Source organism: Cottoperca gobio, chromosome 24, assembly GCF_900634415.1.
Source record: "Cottoperca gobio chromosome 24, fCotGob3.1, whole genome shotgun sequence".
Taxonomy (NCBI): domain Eukaryota; kingdom Metazoa; phylum Chordata; class Actinopteri; order Perciformes; family Bovichtidae; genus Cottoperca; species Cottoperca gobio.
The window spans coordinates 4,637,726-4,651,553 of NC_041378.1; the positions used below are offsets into that span (position 1 = coordinate 4,637,726).

At 42.7% G+C, this 13,828-nt stretch overlaps 1 protein-coding gene across 2 annotated transcripts in view; it reads left to right on the top strand.

The window, feature by feature from the left end:
• Positions 1-13,828, top strand: part of susd6 (sushi domain containing 6) — a 29,137-nt gene that overhangs the window by 12,255 nt on the left and 3,054 nt on the right. For both annotated transcript variants that reach the window (XM_029425252.1, XM_029425251.1), the window contains 3 exons: positions 12,318-12,512; positions 13,184-13,378; positions 13,506-13,644. In XM_029425252.1, coding sequence (XP_029281112.1) covers positions 12,318-12,512; positions 13,184-13,378; positions 13,506-13,644 — 529 coding nt within the window. The remainder of the gene's footprint in view (positions 1-12,317; positions 12,513-13,183; positions 13,379-13,505; positions 13,645-13,828) is intronic.

Genomic DNA, 13,828 nt, shown 5'->3' on the forward strand with positions numbered 1-13,828 from the left:
CACAACAACAGCGCAGTCGAAGGAGGCAACTGTCAGTGTGGTTGTGTCCTGCTGGGAATGCACATTGAAGTACAGGGTGAAAATGCACACGGTCATGCCTCGACATGCCACAGCTGTAGCGAGACATTGTAAATGGGGCAATGCTGTGCTGCATCACGCACACACCCTTAATCTGTTGACTCAGCTTTTAGCTTCAGTGCAACTTTAGCTTTGTGAGAAGCTCTCGTCAAAACCTCTACTACTTTACTTGCTAAATAACTTATCCAAAGAGCATGTAGGCTACTCAAACACGGTCAGTCCCCGGGCTGCAAAATAAAGTTAAGCACATGACCTGACAGACTTGCTGATTTTGAGGGGAAGAAGTTGCCTTTACATGTGCTATCCTGCTGCATTCGCATCGCTTGTTTTCGTGGGTGGAGGTGTTGTACAGCTGTTTTTCTTTAACTGACTGCATTTCAGCAGAAACTGCTTCATCATTGCTGTCTGTCCAGTTCTGCTCCATTAGACGTTTAATAGAGATTGTAAATAAGGGTAAGAGAGGGGTTGACACTTCACAACCCATGATTCTTAGCTGAGGGGAAGTGGGAGCATGTAGTTTCGATCAGCACAGCACCTCCGGCGCTATTAGGGATAAAATGACTTCCTTAAACCACTTCAGTACTGTGCATAGTTGCTGACTTGTAGTCTGGGTCCCCACTTCCAGCATGGCCTCCCTATTTTCTGCAGCAACCTTTTGACACAGCCGGAATTCAGTTTCTACTGTGACTACATCCTACATGCTTCGATCTCACTTTTGCCAGCAGGATGTCTTAATTACCATTCAATATTTCCTGTTTACCTCTCATTAGTTCCTGTTTTTGTTTTGCTCTGTCTATTCCCATCGCTCAAACTGTAACAAGTGCATTAGATGGCGTGTTGAGATGTTTAGTGGCCAGTTGGCTGAGCTCCACTCTAATACCCTCTGTCCTTATTACATCATCTGTGAACAGCTCTCTGTAACAAGCAGCAGCCAAATGGCGAAGGTCTTTATACCGGCTACACCGGAGTCCATTTGGATAATTGTGTCAGGATTAATGAGAAGCGAGCTTGTGCGTCATATTTATATTTATTTGCATATCTGTTTGTATAGGTCTGTAGATTTAAAAGTTAATCTTTGAATGTATATTCAATTATTATTCAGATATTAACAAGTAGACATCACAAGCTCTTTACATTTCCAGCTTAGTCTGACCAAGAGCCAAAATAATCCATTTACAATGAGGAATGGAGAAAGCTTTAGCATTTGTGAGGCTGCAATCTGCAAATGTGTGGTGTTTTTAATTGATACATATCTAAAGAAATATATCAAAACTGTATTTGATTACATTACTGTTAATAGGCTCATTATTTTCAGCTTAGTAAGTAACTTGTGTTTGTGTGTGGGCAGTTGAGTCAAATTTGATTATTTGTAGCTTACTTTGCACATTTGGAAATAACTTCTGATGTATTTGTATGTTTATTTCAGTATGTGTAAGTAAACGACTATATTTGTCTGTTGTTTATTGTTCTGTGCTTCCTTTCACACTCTCAGTTGCTCACACAGCTACAAGTAACTGAGGAGTGTAGGGGATGTTACTTTGCTCTTTTACTCTGGCAGCAGTCCCATTCAGGCTTTGGGTGATGATGATGATGATGATGATGATGAAGTTTCATATCTGTTTTTCCGTCCACTAACTGTTTGCTGTGTTGGATGTCTAGCTTGCGGTATAAACAGTACTTTGAATCTTCCTCATGAGGATAAGCAGTGGTTTGTTGGTAACTCTCTCACTGATCACAACATCCCTGTCATCAAATATTTGTGTCTTGAGTTGAATTTGTCTTCCAGGATTTCTGTACTTCCTCAACTTTATATCCTTTTTTTGTAAAATGTTGGGTTTCAGTATTTTATTTCTTGAATTCATTGTTCTCCAGCAGTGATTCTTGTCTCACAGAAAATGTTCTTATAGTTTAGAATTGCAGTTGAAGAGACTTGAAGTTCCTAACTTGTCTTGATGTGGCTTGCTTGGCTTTTACTTGAAGCTAACGGATAGTTTCCTCGGAACTTGATTTTTATTTTGGTTTTGTTTTCTCTGCCAAATACAGGTAGAGGCTGTTGTGAATCCTAGTGTTTCTACTCCTTTGTGTAGAACTGACGTAGTGATACCAGTGAGTGGGGATGTTGCCTCTGATCCAGATCCAAGTCTTTTTTAAATATGTGGCATCTGAGAATGCACGTTGATTCCTCTCAAATATGGAGATATCCCGCTTTTCTCTGTTTTTATAGCTTACCACTTCTCTCAGCGGAGCAGTCTACATGTGTTAAGAGGTTATGTACTTGCTACCATTTGTTCACCCTTTTGGTGAGTTGCTCTATCAAAGTTCAGTTGCATTAGCGGGATGATGGCTGCAACAGTGACTCTATTGTTGAATCATTGGAGATGTAATGCAAAGCGTGGGACACGGTCTCGGTTTAACCTTTTTCCCCTGCGTCTTTGTTTCTTACAGTGATAAGTCACTACAATTATGTACCCTAAATCCTGTTAAAGTATTCCTGCTCTCTGTAATATGACTGCTCCATTTGAAGGTGCTTTCCTCCCAGCTGGTATGTTGTGTATAGTACATTATGTACTGTGCTATTGCAGTGAACCTGTTCGCCAAACAACCATCAATGCATGCAGGTAAAGGTACATTTGCCAGAATAGAAACACCAGCTGCAGAATAAGTTTAGTCTTGCGACAGTTAAAAATGTGCATACTATCACAGCTCTCAACAGACTTAAAATGCCCTCCCCTCACCTGTACTACCAACATATCAGCATGCCAGCCCTGATAAGCAGGGTTGGGATTATCTCCCTGACTTTCACCTTCAACAAATGTCCCAGGCTCAGCACTCATACCTCTGCTGGCTGCTGAAATATGATCAGCCCACAGTTGCATTGACACTTTTTTAGGGGGGGATTTTGAACACATGCACGTGTGTGTAGGAGGGGTCCCACACACTCTTTTGTTTTCCTCTGAAAGCTGAGAAGAAGGAATGTCTGCCTCCCAGCTGTCCTCCACAGTGAGGGTGATAGAAGCGAGAAGGGGGAGCTCACAGTTCGCCTTTGCTAACATCCTCCCATCTGTTACTCGAGGGCAGAGTGTGTGTGTGTGTGTGTGTGTATGCTTGTATCTTTGGGGTTGAAAAGAGGGTCACACAATGGTGATACCCCCACCCTGCCCTCCACCCACTCTGGCCTCTCATGCATATTTAACCCTTCAAATGCAAAGTTGTCTCTTGTCCTGTTCTGGAGGCACGCTGCTTAAATCTGTTACTGTGCCCCATCCCTCAGCGAGCGGGGACAATGCAGTGTAATGGCAGCACACGTGGCTTGCTAAATGCATTGCAACAGCAGGGGAGGAATGGGTGGGGTGAGGGAGGATGTTTCTGTCTGTTTGGAAACTTCCTTCACCCTGGGTGTATGCAATGTGTGTGTTTGTTTCTGTGTGTTGCAGCTGCAGGAAGAGATGTGGCGAGCTAAGTTCTTTGGAAGCCCACAGCTGTTTGACTGTTTTCTGGCAATCTTCCTGTTTACTGTAGAAATGACACGGTTGGCTTTGGCACTAGTGTAGCATACGGACATTGGTTGGCCTTTTTAGGAGTGTGTGGTGATAAAATGAGTGCCCATTGCTTACACTCATAGCCCTATTCATTCACACACGCACACGCACACATTCACAAAACAGTTGGGACGACAGTGAGCTGCTGTTTAAAAAGGCGTCATGGGACACTTGCAACCTACACTTGCATAGTGAGTAAACTCACCGCCTGTATCTGTGTGTACTCAGACTTTTGTATAAATGTGCCAGCACCTCCCTCATACTGTCCTCCCTGTTCTTCATCCTCCTCCGCCTCCTCCCCCGTCCCTCCTCCTCAGTTAGGTCCCTCCACCTTCCCCCAGAGGCCCTGGAGATGGAACAACGGCGCTTTTTGAAAAAAAGAAAATGGTTTAAGGCTTTGAGGTTTCAGCTTTGTTCTGCTTTCTTTCTGCCCTACAGTAATACAAGTCTGCCTTTTTTATTAGACGTTTTCTTTTTTTTACATTTTCTTTTCCGTAACCTTTCCCCCTGTTCAACAAAATCTGCTTCGCTCTTTGATTCAGTTTCCAGCTGTTATGAGAGGGCGAATATGAAAGCAGAAATGAGTTAGTCTGCGTGTGTCAGTGTTACAGCATGGCGACTTCTCACTCGCTCACTGTAGAATATGACACTGCTAGTATCGTTTAGCCAGACTTTAAGTATCCTATGTTACGGCCCCGTGTCTCCCACCCAGGTCACCGCACAGCGAGTTGTTTCACTTCATACGGTGTGAAGTGTCTCTTACTGAAACCTCATCTGTGGTATTTGTGTGTGAAGGAACAAAAGTGAGAGCAAGAAGCTTGCTCTTATACATACCATATCACGTTTTTCAGTTGCACTATGACTCGTGTAATGTTGTTTTGTTTATAGTCACTGGAATTTACGACAGATTAACGTATGATATCTGACATTTACCAAACTTTACCTTTCTAATCGTGTATCTTCTATTAGACTATTCGTCAATCTCGTCACTTAGTCAGTCTTTTTCTTTACTAACGCTATATATTTTTACTTGATTATAAAATGTCAAGTTTCCAGAGCCCATGGTGATGTCTTCCAATGTCTTGTTTGGTCTGCCCAACAGTCCAAAATCCAAATATATTCAGTTTAGTATCATATAACGGAAACTATTATATTAAATCAGTCTTGAATCAATAAATCTTTTACATTTTTGCTTGAAAAATGTAAAACTGTTGCAGATTAATTTGTACTGTACTTCCTTTGTTGCATGACATTCCCCCATTCCCCTCTCTCCTCATATCCCCATTTCCTGTCCTCAACTACACTGTCAGCTGTCCAATAAAGGCGGGAAAAAAATTAATAATAATCCAAGAAAAACAACAAGTTTTGTGCAACTCCTCTCCGCTAATGTCACAAATGAGTTGCGAGCCCTCCAATTCATTCCATCACTACCCCACCATGGGCTCTGCCGCACTGTACTGCACTCTAATAACAACAGCTTGGCTAAAACTCCCATGGATTAGCAGGAGAGACGGGGGAACGTGGCAAAAAAACAAAAACCCCCATAGCCCAAAAATTACAGCAACATCATCAAAAACAACAGAGGATTTGGCGAGAGGCCAACAAAAAGAAACAAAAACATATTTACCAGGCCAAAGAGAGCATCATCATCCTCTTGGTCTTTAGCTTAATCCAACCCCTCCCCACCCCTCCCCCTTTTAGCTTAAAGCGTGACACACCAAACAGACATTAAAGAACAAGTGGCCGCCTCATGCTGTCTGCATCTTGGCAAAAAAAAGTCGCATTTGAACACACCGCAAAGACTACAGCCAACAGCAAACTAGAACTTATGATCCGCGCCGAGAAAAGAACTCTTCATGACAGCGGGCGGCGGTAGTCTGTATTCGTCATTAGAAAACGTAAACCGGAAGACCTATGACTGCAAACATACAAGCCGTTGTTATGATACACGCGTTAAAACAAAGCGGCGTTAGCTTCATTCCAGATGGACATGTCATTGTGAAAATATCTGTGTGTATGAACGATCAGATGAAATGACGATGACAAATGAAAAGAGCCCGTGTGTGTGCCCTCTCGACTTTAGTCGTTTGTTGGTTTTCCTCACGTCCGTTTCTCTTCTCGTGCACTGATTCGCTGAAGCTGAACAGCCAATCGGAGTGATTCCTTTTGCCGACAGAACGCCACAAAAACAAAGGCAGACAGACGCTCAACCGACAGCCAGACATTGACCGACGGTGTACCGGCTTGGTGTGTCACGGCCTTCACGTTCACAAATTCCCCTGCTTCTTGACACACTTGTACACACACCCTCTTTTATAGCCTATTGTTCTATAGAGCAGCCAAACAGCTGGCTGCAGAAGTCATCAGTATCTGATCTGCTTTAGAGCGCTCCCAACTTGTAATAGAGGATAATTAGAATTTTAATTTGCCTGAGCAAAGAGGGCTAAAACCCATGTCCCTCACCCACCCACCAGCGATTTCCTCAATCCACCCCCCTTGCAGCTCATAGCGGGTGAGTGCCATCGGTAACAGATGGGGAAAGGGAGATATTCACAGCCAGGCAGGCACTTTATAGCAAGGCAGGGGATTTTAACGCCCCCCATGGCCTGAGTCTCCTCCGGAACAGCTTTAAGACGCTGGATGTTGGGATTAGCAATCAGCCTCATGGGCGCTCTGTCCTTGCCCAGTCCTCCCACTACATGAAGTGTTTCTCCAACCTTTAAGCAATTAAGCTCTTTGATGAGCTTACAGTTGTGTGCCCAGAAGACTTCCAATAGTTTAACCTTTTTATATGTCCACTTTATTTAACTCAATATGACCAATGCCAGATCTTAAAGCAACATTATGTAACTATTTTGCCATAAAATAACAGCTTTAAAATCATTTTGATGACTGACTTGTGATAGGAAGAATGGTCACTCCCACTCGCCTGTTATTGCGCTATTTAACTTTGGTGAGCGGTCGTACTCTCCCGGGAGAGGTGTGTAAGGCTTCACGCCTCTAAGTTGATTATGATGAAATTGGATCATAGTTTGTGGAGAAAATGTTGTTTGGATTTCCCTCTGATGTCCTCCGACTGCTTTGCCTCAATTCTCTATGATTTACGTAGTTTCCTGAAGGACAGAAAGCTTTACTTTTTGCTAAAGAAATGCTAACCGCTGCCACTCTAACAGAAGCTGCGGTTACCTGTTGGCTTAGTTTGCCATGCTGCCAGGAATAGCAGCTTGGAGTACCAAGGGAGTGTTGGGTTTAACACCACTGGCACAAGAGCTTTGGACCGCGGGGATGCTGGTGTGCCGGGCGTGCGGGGAATGGAGCGGGTTCAGCAGCCTCTATGCATGGCTTACTATGTCTTGTGGTGTTGCACTTGCTTGATGTTTGGCTGTGTTAGCACAGTTGTTGACATTGTAATGTAATCATTACAAATACACATGCTACATTACAGCTTTCCATATTTACGACAGCGGTGTAAAAGTTAATAGCACTCTGAAACTATAGGGACGCTAGCTCGTAAAAATACCAAATCTTACATTATGTTACTTTACGCACGAGTCTTCAGTGGATGTTGAAAGCTAACATGAGATGATCTGTGACACATAGCCTATTTTAACAGAAATGTACTTGCCATTTCTGTCATTGTTGAATTCATTCAGTGTTTGTCTTACTTGCCTTCTCCACTAGCTTTCACAAGGCACTTGTGACTCTGTTTTAGACATTATTGTTTTTGACGTTTCTCGAAAATCTGTTCTTTTGAGCAAACCCTTAACATCAGACCAGTGGGAGAACAGCTTGTGTTTAACTGTGACTCATTCCCTTCCTCATAAGCACGAAACATGGCGTGCTGAAATCCACTCTAGCACTGGCATTGCTTAGTGCTTTAATCAGTTTTTCCCCCCTGTGTGTTTTCAAAGCCAATATGAGGGCGATGGAAAAGAGAGAGACAGCAAGGTTTTTTTTTATCTTAACCACTCTACCATCTCTGGATACAGAACCAGCATTCATGCTTCCTTTTAACAGAGTGTCTCAGTGTGTGCAAGCCCAACCCACAGTGTGGTATGCACTGTAGCTGACGACCGCCTCTCCTTCCCATTGTTGTTGTACAGAGCCTCTCCCTAACACACAGAACTATTGGTGGACCTGCCATGACATGTCTCCTTTTAGTTTGTAATTAGCCACAGTGCTACATGATGCTGCTGGTTTGTCTTTGCTCTCCCCTCCCCCCACCCCCCTTCTCTTTCTGCCCATGTGATGATGATTATCTTTTCCTGTCAGAATTTTTATGTTTCTTGATAACTCCCCTCGCAACTCAACTTCCTCTTTCCTGGTAATTTTCAAAAGGTGTGTCAAATGTGTCCCACATTCCTGTTCTAAGGCAGGCTCTGGCTTCTTTTGACAGGTATAATCCCACGGGAGAGTGGTTTTAAGTCAACATTCTTCAATGCTTTAGTTAAGTTTAAGAACCTCTTTTTTTCTTTTCTTTCATTTCTTTATCTTTCCATATTTTGTCTTCATTTAATTTCCCTCTCTAAGCTGACATAGGTACAAGTTGTGCTATTCTCAGTGGGTGTGGTGTGCAAGGGAAGTCTGTATGTGCTTTAATGCATATCTAGTTTATATTTGGGCTCTTTTAGTTTCTAATAATATGCAATATACAGTGTAGGACTGCAACTAACATCATCAGTTCATCTGTCAGTGTTTCTTGGCATAGGGTTAGTTGTTTTGTCTATACAATAGTTTGAAAAAGCCCAAGGTGGTGTATGACAAAAACATATTCAGTTTACTAAACACATGTATTATTAATAGGATAAATAAATGAATGGTTATTTAATTATTTATTTTTTTCAGTTAATACAGTCCAATTAGCAGCTATATTGATTTAAAAACAGTAAAGACACAGTGTCTGAACACTTTAAGTTGCATTGTCCAATGAGGGAGGAAAACTATCAGATATTGGTAAAGATCATACTGGAACATCACCCTCTTCCACATACTGTAATAAAAGACGGGCTGTGTGTGTGTGTTTCATGGCAAGTAAAGGCATGTAGTGGAATTTCTTGGTTACATCTATCCACTGATACGTATGTAAGTGCAGTAAAAATGAAAAGGACATTTTTAAAACGGATGGTGTGCAGGCAGCTCAAGGTTTTCCTGGCATGAGAGGGAGAGCCTGGTTTGTTGCTGAACATGGACATTTTACTGGCTTCATGCTTCGTTTAGACTGACCTAAACCTTGAGTGCGTTATGCCTCACTCTGTAAGCATTTTCTCAGCGCTAATACACCGACGTTCCTTGCAAATTTCTTTACAATAAACAGTGGATTTGCTTGAAGCTACTAGAAAAACGGTCCCTTTCTGTGTTTATGCAACTGATGAGGATCGTGTCTCTCTTTGAGTTAAAGCCAGATTATGTTGTATGTTTTTCGTACTGGAGCTCAGTCTGGTATCTTCAATCCGTTATCATTAGTTTTGTATCAGCACAAGAACATACAGTGTGTACTCTGATCACTGAAGACTTCTGTGTGGTAACAAGCCTTTGTTTTAAAGGTCCAATGTTTTCAATACATGCATGTTAAAATACTACCGTTTACCCTTTTCACATGATAATGAATAAAAGTACTTCACATGCCTGACTTCTGAGACAATCCTACGGCTAAAAAAAGCAATTTAAAGTCATATAATGCATGCCGTTAGCACTCATCTGTCTTCAGCAGTTGTATTGACTGCCTCCTGCGCACCACAAAAGATCAGAACTGTGGCTGTTGGCTAGAGGCTATTGTCCTAAACTGCCCCCTGAGGCCTTTTTGTCCCCTGCTGCCTTCCATCCCGGGGTCATCAATTCATCACCTTTACCACCTCCATTAACACCATCTCCTCCTCAGAGAGCCTTCAGTCGCCCTGAAGCAGCTCCGAGAACAAACTGCTCAGGCTCCGGTGTCAAATGGCGTCTTGAAAGGAGGCTGTGCCGATAATGTTTCTGCGTGGAAGTGTTTGAGTGAGAAAGATGAAGGACAAACAGTGTCGATTATTTTTGTCCACCGTCAGAAAATTAATCTGTTAATTAATTAATTAAAGTCATTTAAATGGCAAATAATTATTTGGTCCCAGCTTATCAAATGTGATGATTCTCTCCTTTTCTTTGTCTCCATATAAAAGTTAATTAAACATCTTTTGGTTTTGACCGTCATTATTTTCTGAAATTTTATAGACTCAAAAATAAAATAAATGTATCAAGAAGATTATTTGATAATAAAAATAATAATTAGTTGTCGTCCTATATAACAATATCTTGTAAAAGATACGAATAGACTTTGGAGTTTTATAGTTTACTCGTGGTAAACAGTGTTGGCATCTCCTGAGCACAAACAACAAATCTGTCCCCAGTTAAATTAAATAACACACCCTTCGGTATCGCACAATTTAGTCCTGGGAGTGTCTCTGTTTGTGGGTGTTGAATGTGTCCGTGTGTGTGTGTGTGTGTGTGTGTGTGTGTGTGTTAGTGAATAGGCGCTCGCACATTTGAGTGTTTGCTTTTAATCTTGTGCTGCCAGCTTAAAGCGACGTTTCTTCTCGGAGATTAGAGGATGTTAGAGGCGCTGCTGTGGAAATAGTCTCTCTTTCCATCTCTAAACACACACCGAGGCAAAACAAAGTGGCTGTTTGCAATGGTGGTGTTGTTTGTTTATGTCAAGCAAGCGATAAGACCCTGCAATAGACCATGGCTAATATGACTTTATTAATACTCAGACCAAGGATTAAATAATGAGCCATATGGTCATTAGTGTTGATGGTGTTACTAATGTTCTTTATTGTGGGGGTGTTTTTAAATGTACTTATGTCTGGGCCTTGTTACTGAGAAAATACCATTAAAAAATAAAAAATGAATCCGATAACATGTACAGATAAAACACTAAACAATCTTTGACTTATTGTGATAGACTTCATTTATGTATAAAGGCCCTGATGGGTGTTAAGTGGACGTAGTCAGCGTGATGTCACCCTTTGGTTTGTGGACAAACGTTTCGAAGCCTAGATGCCTAGATCGGCATCTTGGTTTTTCTGGAACCAGAAGAGACACACGAGGGTGCAACTGAATGCTAAACAACGTTACAATGAACTGAAAACGCACTCTGAAAGGACAAATACACGGCGAGCACACAGAACCGGTTGTGGTAGCGATCACAAGGTGGCCACCCTAACCCTAACCCTAAAGTGAACCTCGCTTTAAATTGGAACAATTTACCAAATGAAAATCACGCTGTATTGAAGAAGACTTTGGAACTAGCGATTGAGACCACAAACTCACGAGGAAACATGTTTACTGAGGTAATTAGAGGAGTATGAAGTTTTGTCATAGACTTGTTTTTGCAGACGGAGGAGAATGCAGGTTGGTGGCAGATGATCCAGGTCAGCAGTAATAAAATCAGTATGGCTGTTGGCCATTCTGGAAGATCAGTAATACTGAAAGTAAAGTCAGCCTCCTGCTGTCGTGTCTCAGTTTACACAGGTGCTGCAATGTTATGTCAGACCTGCTGGATTTAGATGCTCTGCTCTCACCAGATTGCAGCTCTGTGTGTGTGTGTGTGTGTGTGTGTGTGTGTGTTTGGAGCTGTGGGAGTGCAGCACACATTCAGATAATTTACTCTCATGCTGCGATGAAACACACTCTCAGACACAAGGAGCTGGCGTGACACTGCAACATCTTGGATGGAGCGTGGGAAGGTGGATCAAAGCTAAATTAACTTCAGGTCTTCTGCCTCATCCTGTCTTTATTGGCTGGCTTAGACCTTCGAGTCTGTCATTAGAGCCAAGCAAACGAGCCTCGCCGAAGATCCTGTCTCACCGCCGGACAGATAGACGCAACGCTGGCCTGGGATGAAGACAGTTTAATAAGAAAGAAATAATGGAGGGAAATTAGATCTATGTGAAGCACCCTGTGACAGTTTAATCCACAGTGAGCCCTTCAGGTATTCTCTGTACTGCACAGCTTGGCTGTCTCCAGCTAACTTGTCATGTTGATACAGTGCTTCCCGAGTGCAGCCTAGTTTCAAGTAACAATACCTCTGAGTTTTAATCATCAGCTCAACCTGTCAACTTGACAGAGTTTCCCAGTGAAAAGCAGTTTGACCCAGTGGCAGCTGCTTGCAGAGGAGGCAAGCACATAGTTTATGTCAGCCTAATGACGGAACAGCACAATATTCCAGCAGCAGCACATTCATGTAATACTAAAATGATCAAGTCTCTCTGTTGAGACTGTGATGGAGCCAGCGATAACGAGCAGCATTAGTGATCGTAAATACTGTTTCTTTGACATAATATTGGTACATTATTCATCAAAGAACCAAGGCCACATGTGAGACAAATTGTCCTTGTTCCCCCAGCAGGCCTGTAATGCATTTAAATCCCTGCATAAATTGAAAATGTAGATGTTACATATTCTGTCTACAGGCAGTGTCTAACTATACGAAGTTTGCGTGCATACTTAATGATTACCTTGTTACCTTACATTATTAAAATATGGTTCAGCTTCCCAGTTTGGCTGCTTGCCTGCAGCAGGTTGTTCCTCACAGAGGAGGAAGGAGCTTCATATCTTACTTTTGTCCTTTTTCAGAAAGAGAAACCTGAAGGGATTCTATTATGTACGCCTTCAAGCAGCCCACTAATTCTTATTCTCTTCACTTGTTTCTGTGTCCTTTTTTTTTAGGTTGTGCGCGGCCACCCGGCGTGCAGCACGGAGATTTGCTGAACCAGACCGAAGCAAACCGGGGCTCTTTTCCCCCGGGCACCCTGCTAACTTATGGCTGCGAGCCCGGTTACACTGCAGATGGAACCACCAACATCTTTTGTACCAGCTCTGGAGCCTGGTCCCATCAACCGCCACGCTGCATCAGAAGCAGTGGTGAGCAAGACTCCGAAACATGCATACACGAGACAAAGCACGCAGCACAATCAGTGCGAGGGGAAAAAAGATAAACATTTCATAAGGCGTATAAAACAAAGACACTAAATTATGTTAACTTGAGGCCATAAATACCTTCAAAAGGTATGCATCGTTTTTAGCGAGACCTTTTTAGGAACATTTCCATGGTGCAAAATCGCCATCATTTCCAAAAAGTCTTAACATATAGAAAAGACCAAACAAATGTGTGGTCCCTAGAATCTGATCCACACTCCCTCCAGCAGGAGGAATCCAATTTAATACAATATAAAGTAGCGTATGGCCTGTTTTGCAGTTTAAAAAAGAAAGGTAATTCTCGGCTTAGTAAACTCTCATGCACTCCTAACTTGTCTGTCAATAGAAAAACCTTATTATAACTGGAGTGATTAATTTTCATGGTTGTTCGCTGCTAAAAACATTCCATGGTCGAGTTCATGAAGTATCAATGAAGTATCACGTCGTATCATAATGGCAACAGTGAGGATTGTCCTTGAGATCCAGCAGGGAACTCTGGGAAATTTCACCCAAAAATCTTCAGCATTTAAACCACAATAATCAAACCTGATACCACAGGTAGAAACACAACAACAGCCACCATTGTTAAAATCTCTACTGCCTCTGCCTCTTCCCAGTGTGTTCGCCCCCCACTGAACCAGAGAACGGGGGCTACCGCTGTCACCCGTCTCCCTGCCCCCGCCTCACCCAGAAGACGGTCATCGAGTACTTCTGTGACGAGGGCTACGCTCTGAAGGGAGACTACAAGTTCCTCACCTGCCAGAACGGCGAGTGGGACGGCCCCATGCAGATCAGCTGCCGACTCACACAAGGTCTGTCACCTAAGCTAACGAGTACCGCCGTGTGTTATTTCTTTGTGAGCACACGCAACCCACAATGTAAATGACAATCTGTGAACCCTGTTTTCACTTCCTCTCCGTGTCTTCTTGTGCCCCTCAGACAAGGAGCCGAGCTCTCCGCTGGGTATACCTGCTCTGTCTATTGTGGCGTCCACGGCCAGTTCTGTGGCTCTCATCCTGCTGTTAGTGGTGCTGTTTGTTCTCGTACAGCCCAAACTCAAGTCCTTCCATCACAGCAGGTAATATACACACGTATTGCTGCATTCACAACCCTAACAGTGAGAACAGCGCTCGCACATCTTGCTTTGGTTGCTTTGGCTTCTCACGTTTGTTATCGGGTTCATACAAAGACTTAAAAGTTCGGAAAATGCTTAATTTGAACCGTTATGTTTAAAAGGTTAGGAATATGCTATAATTAATTTA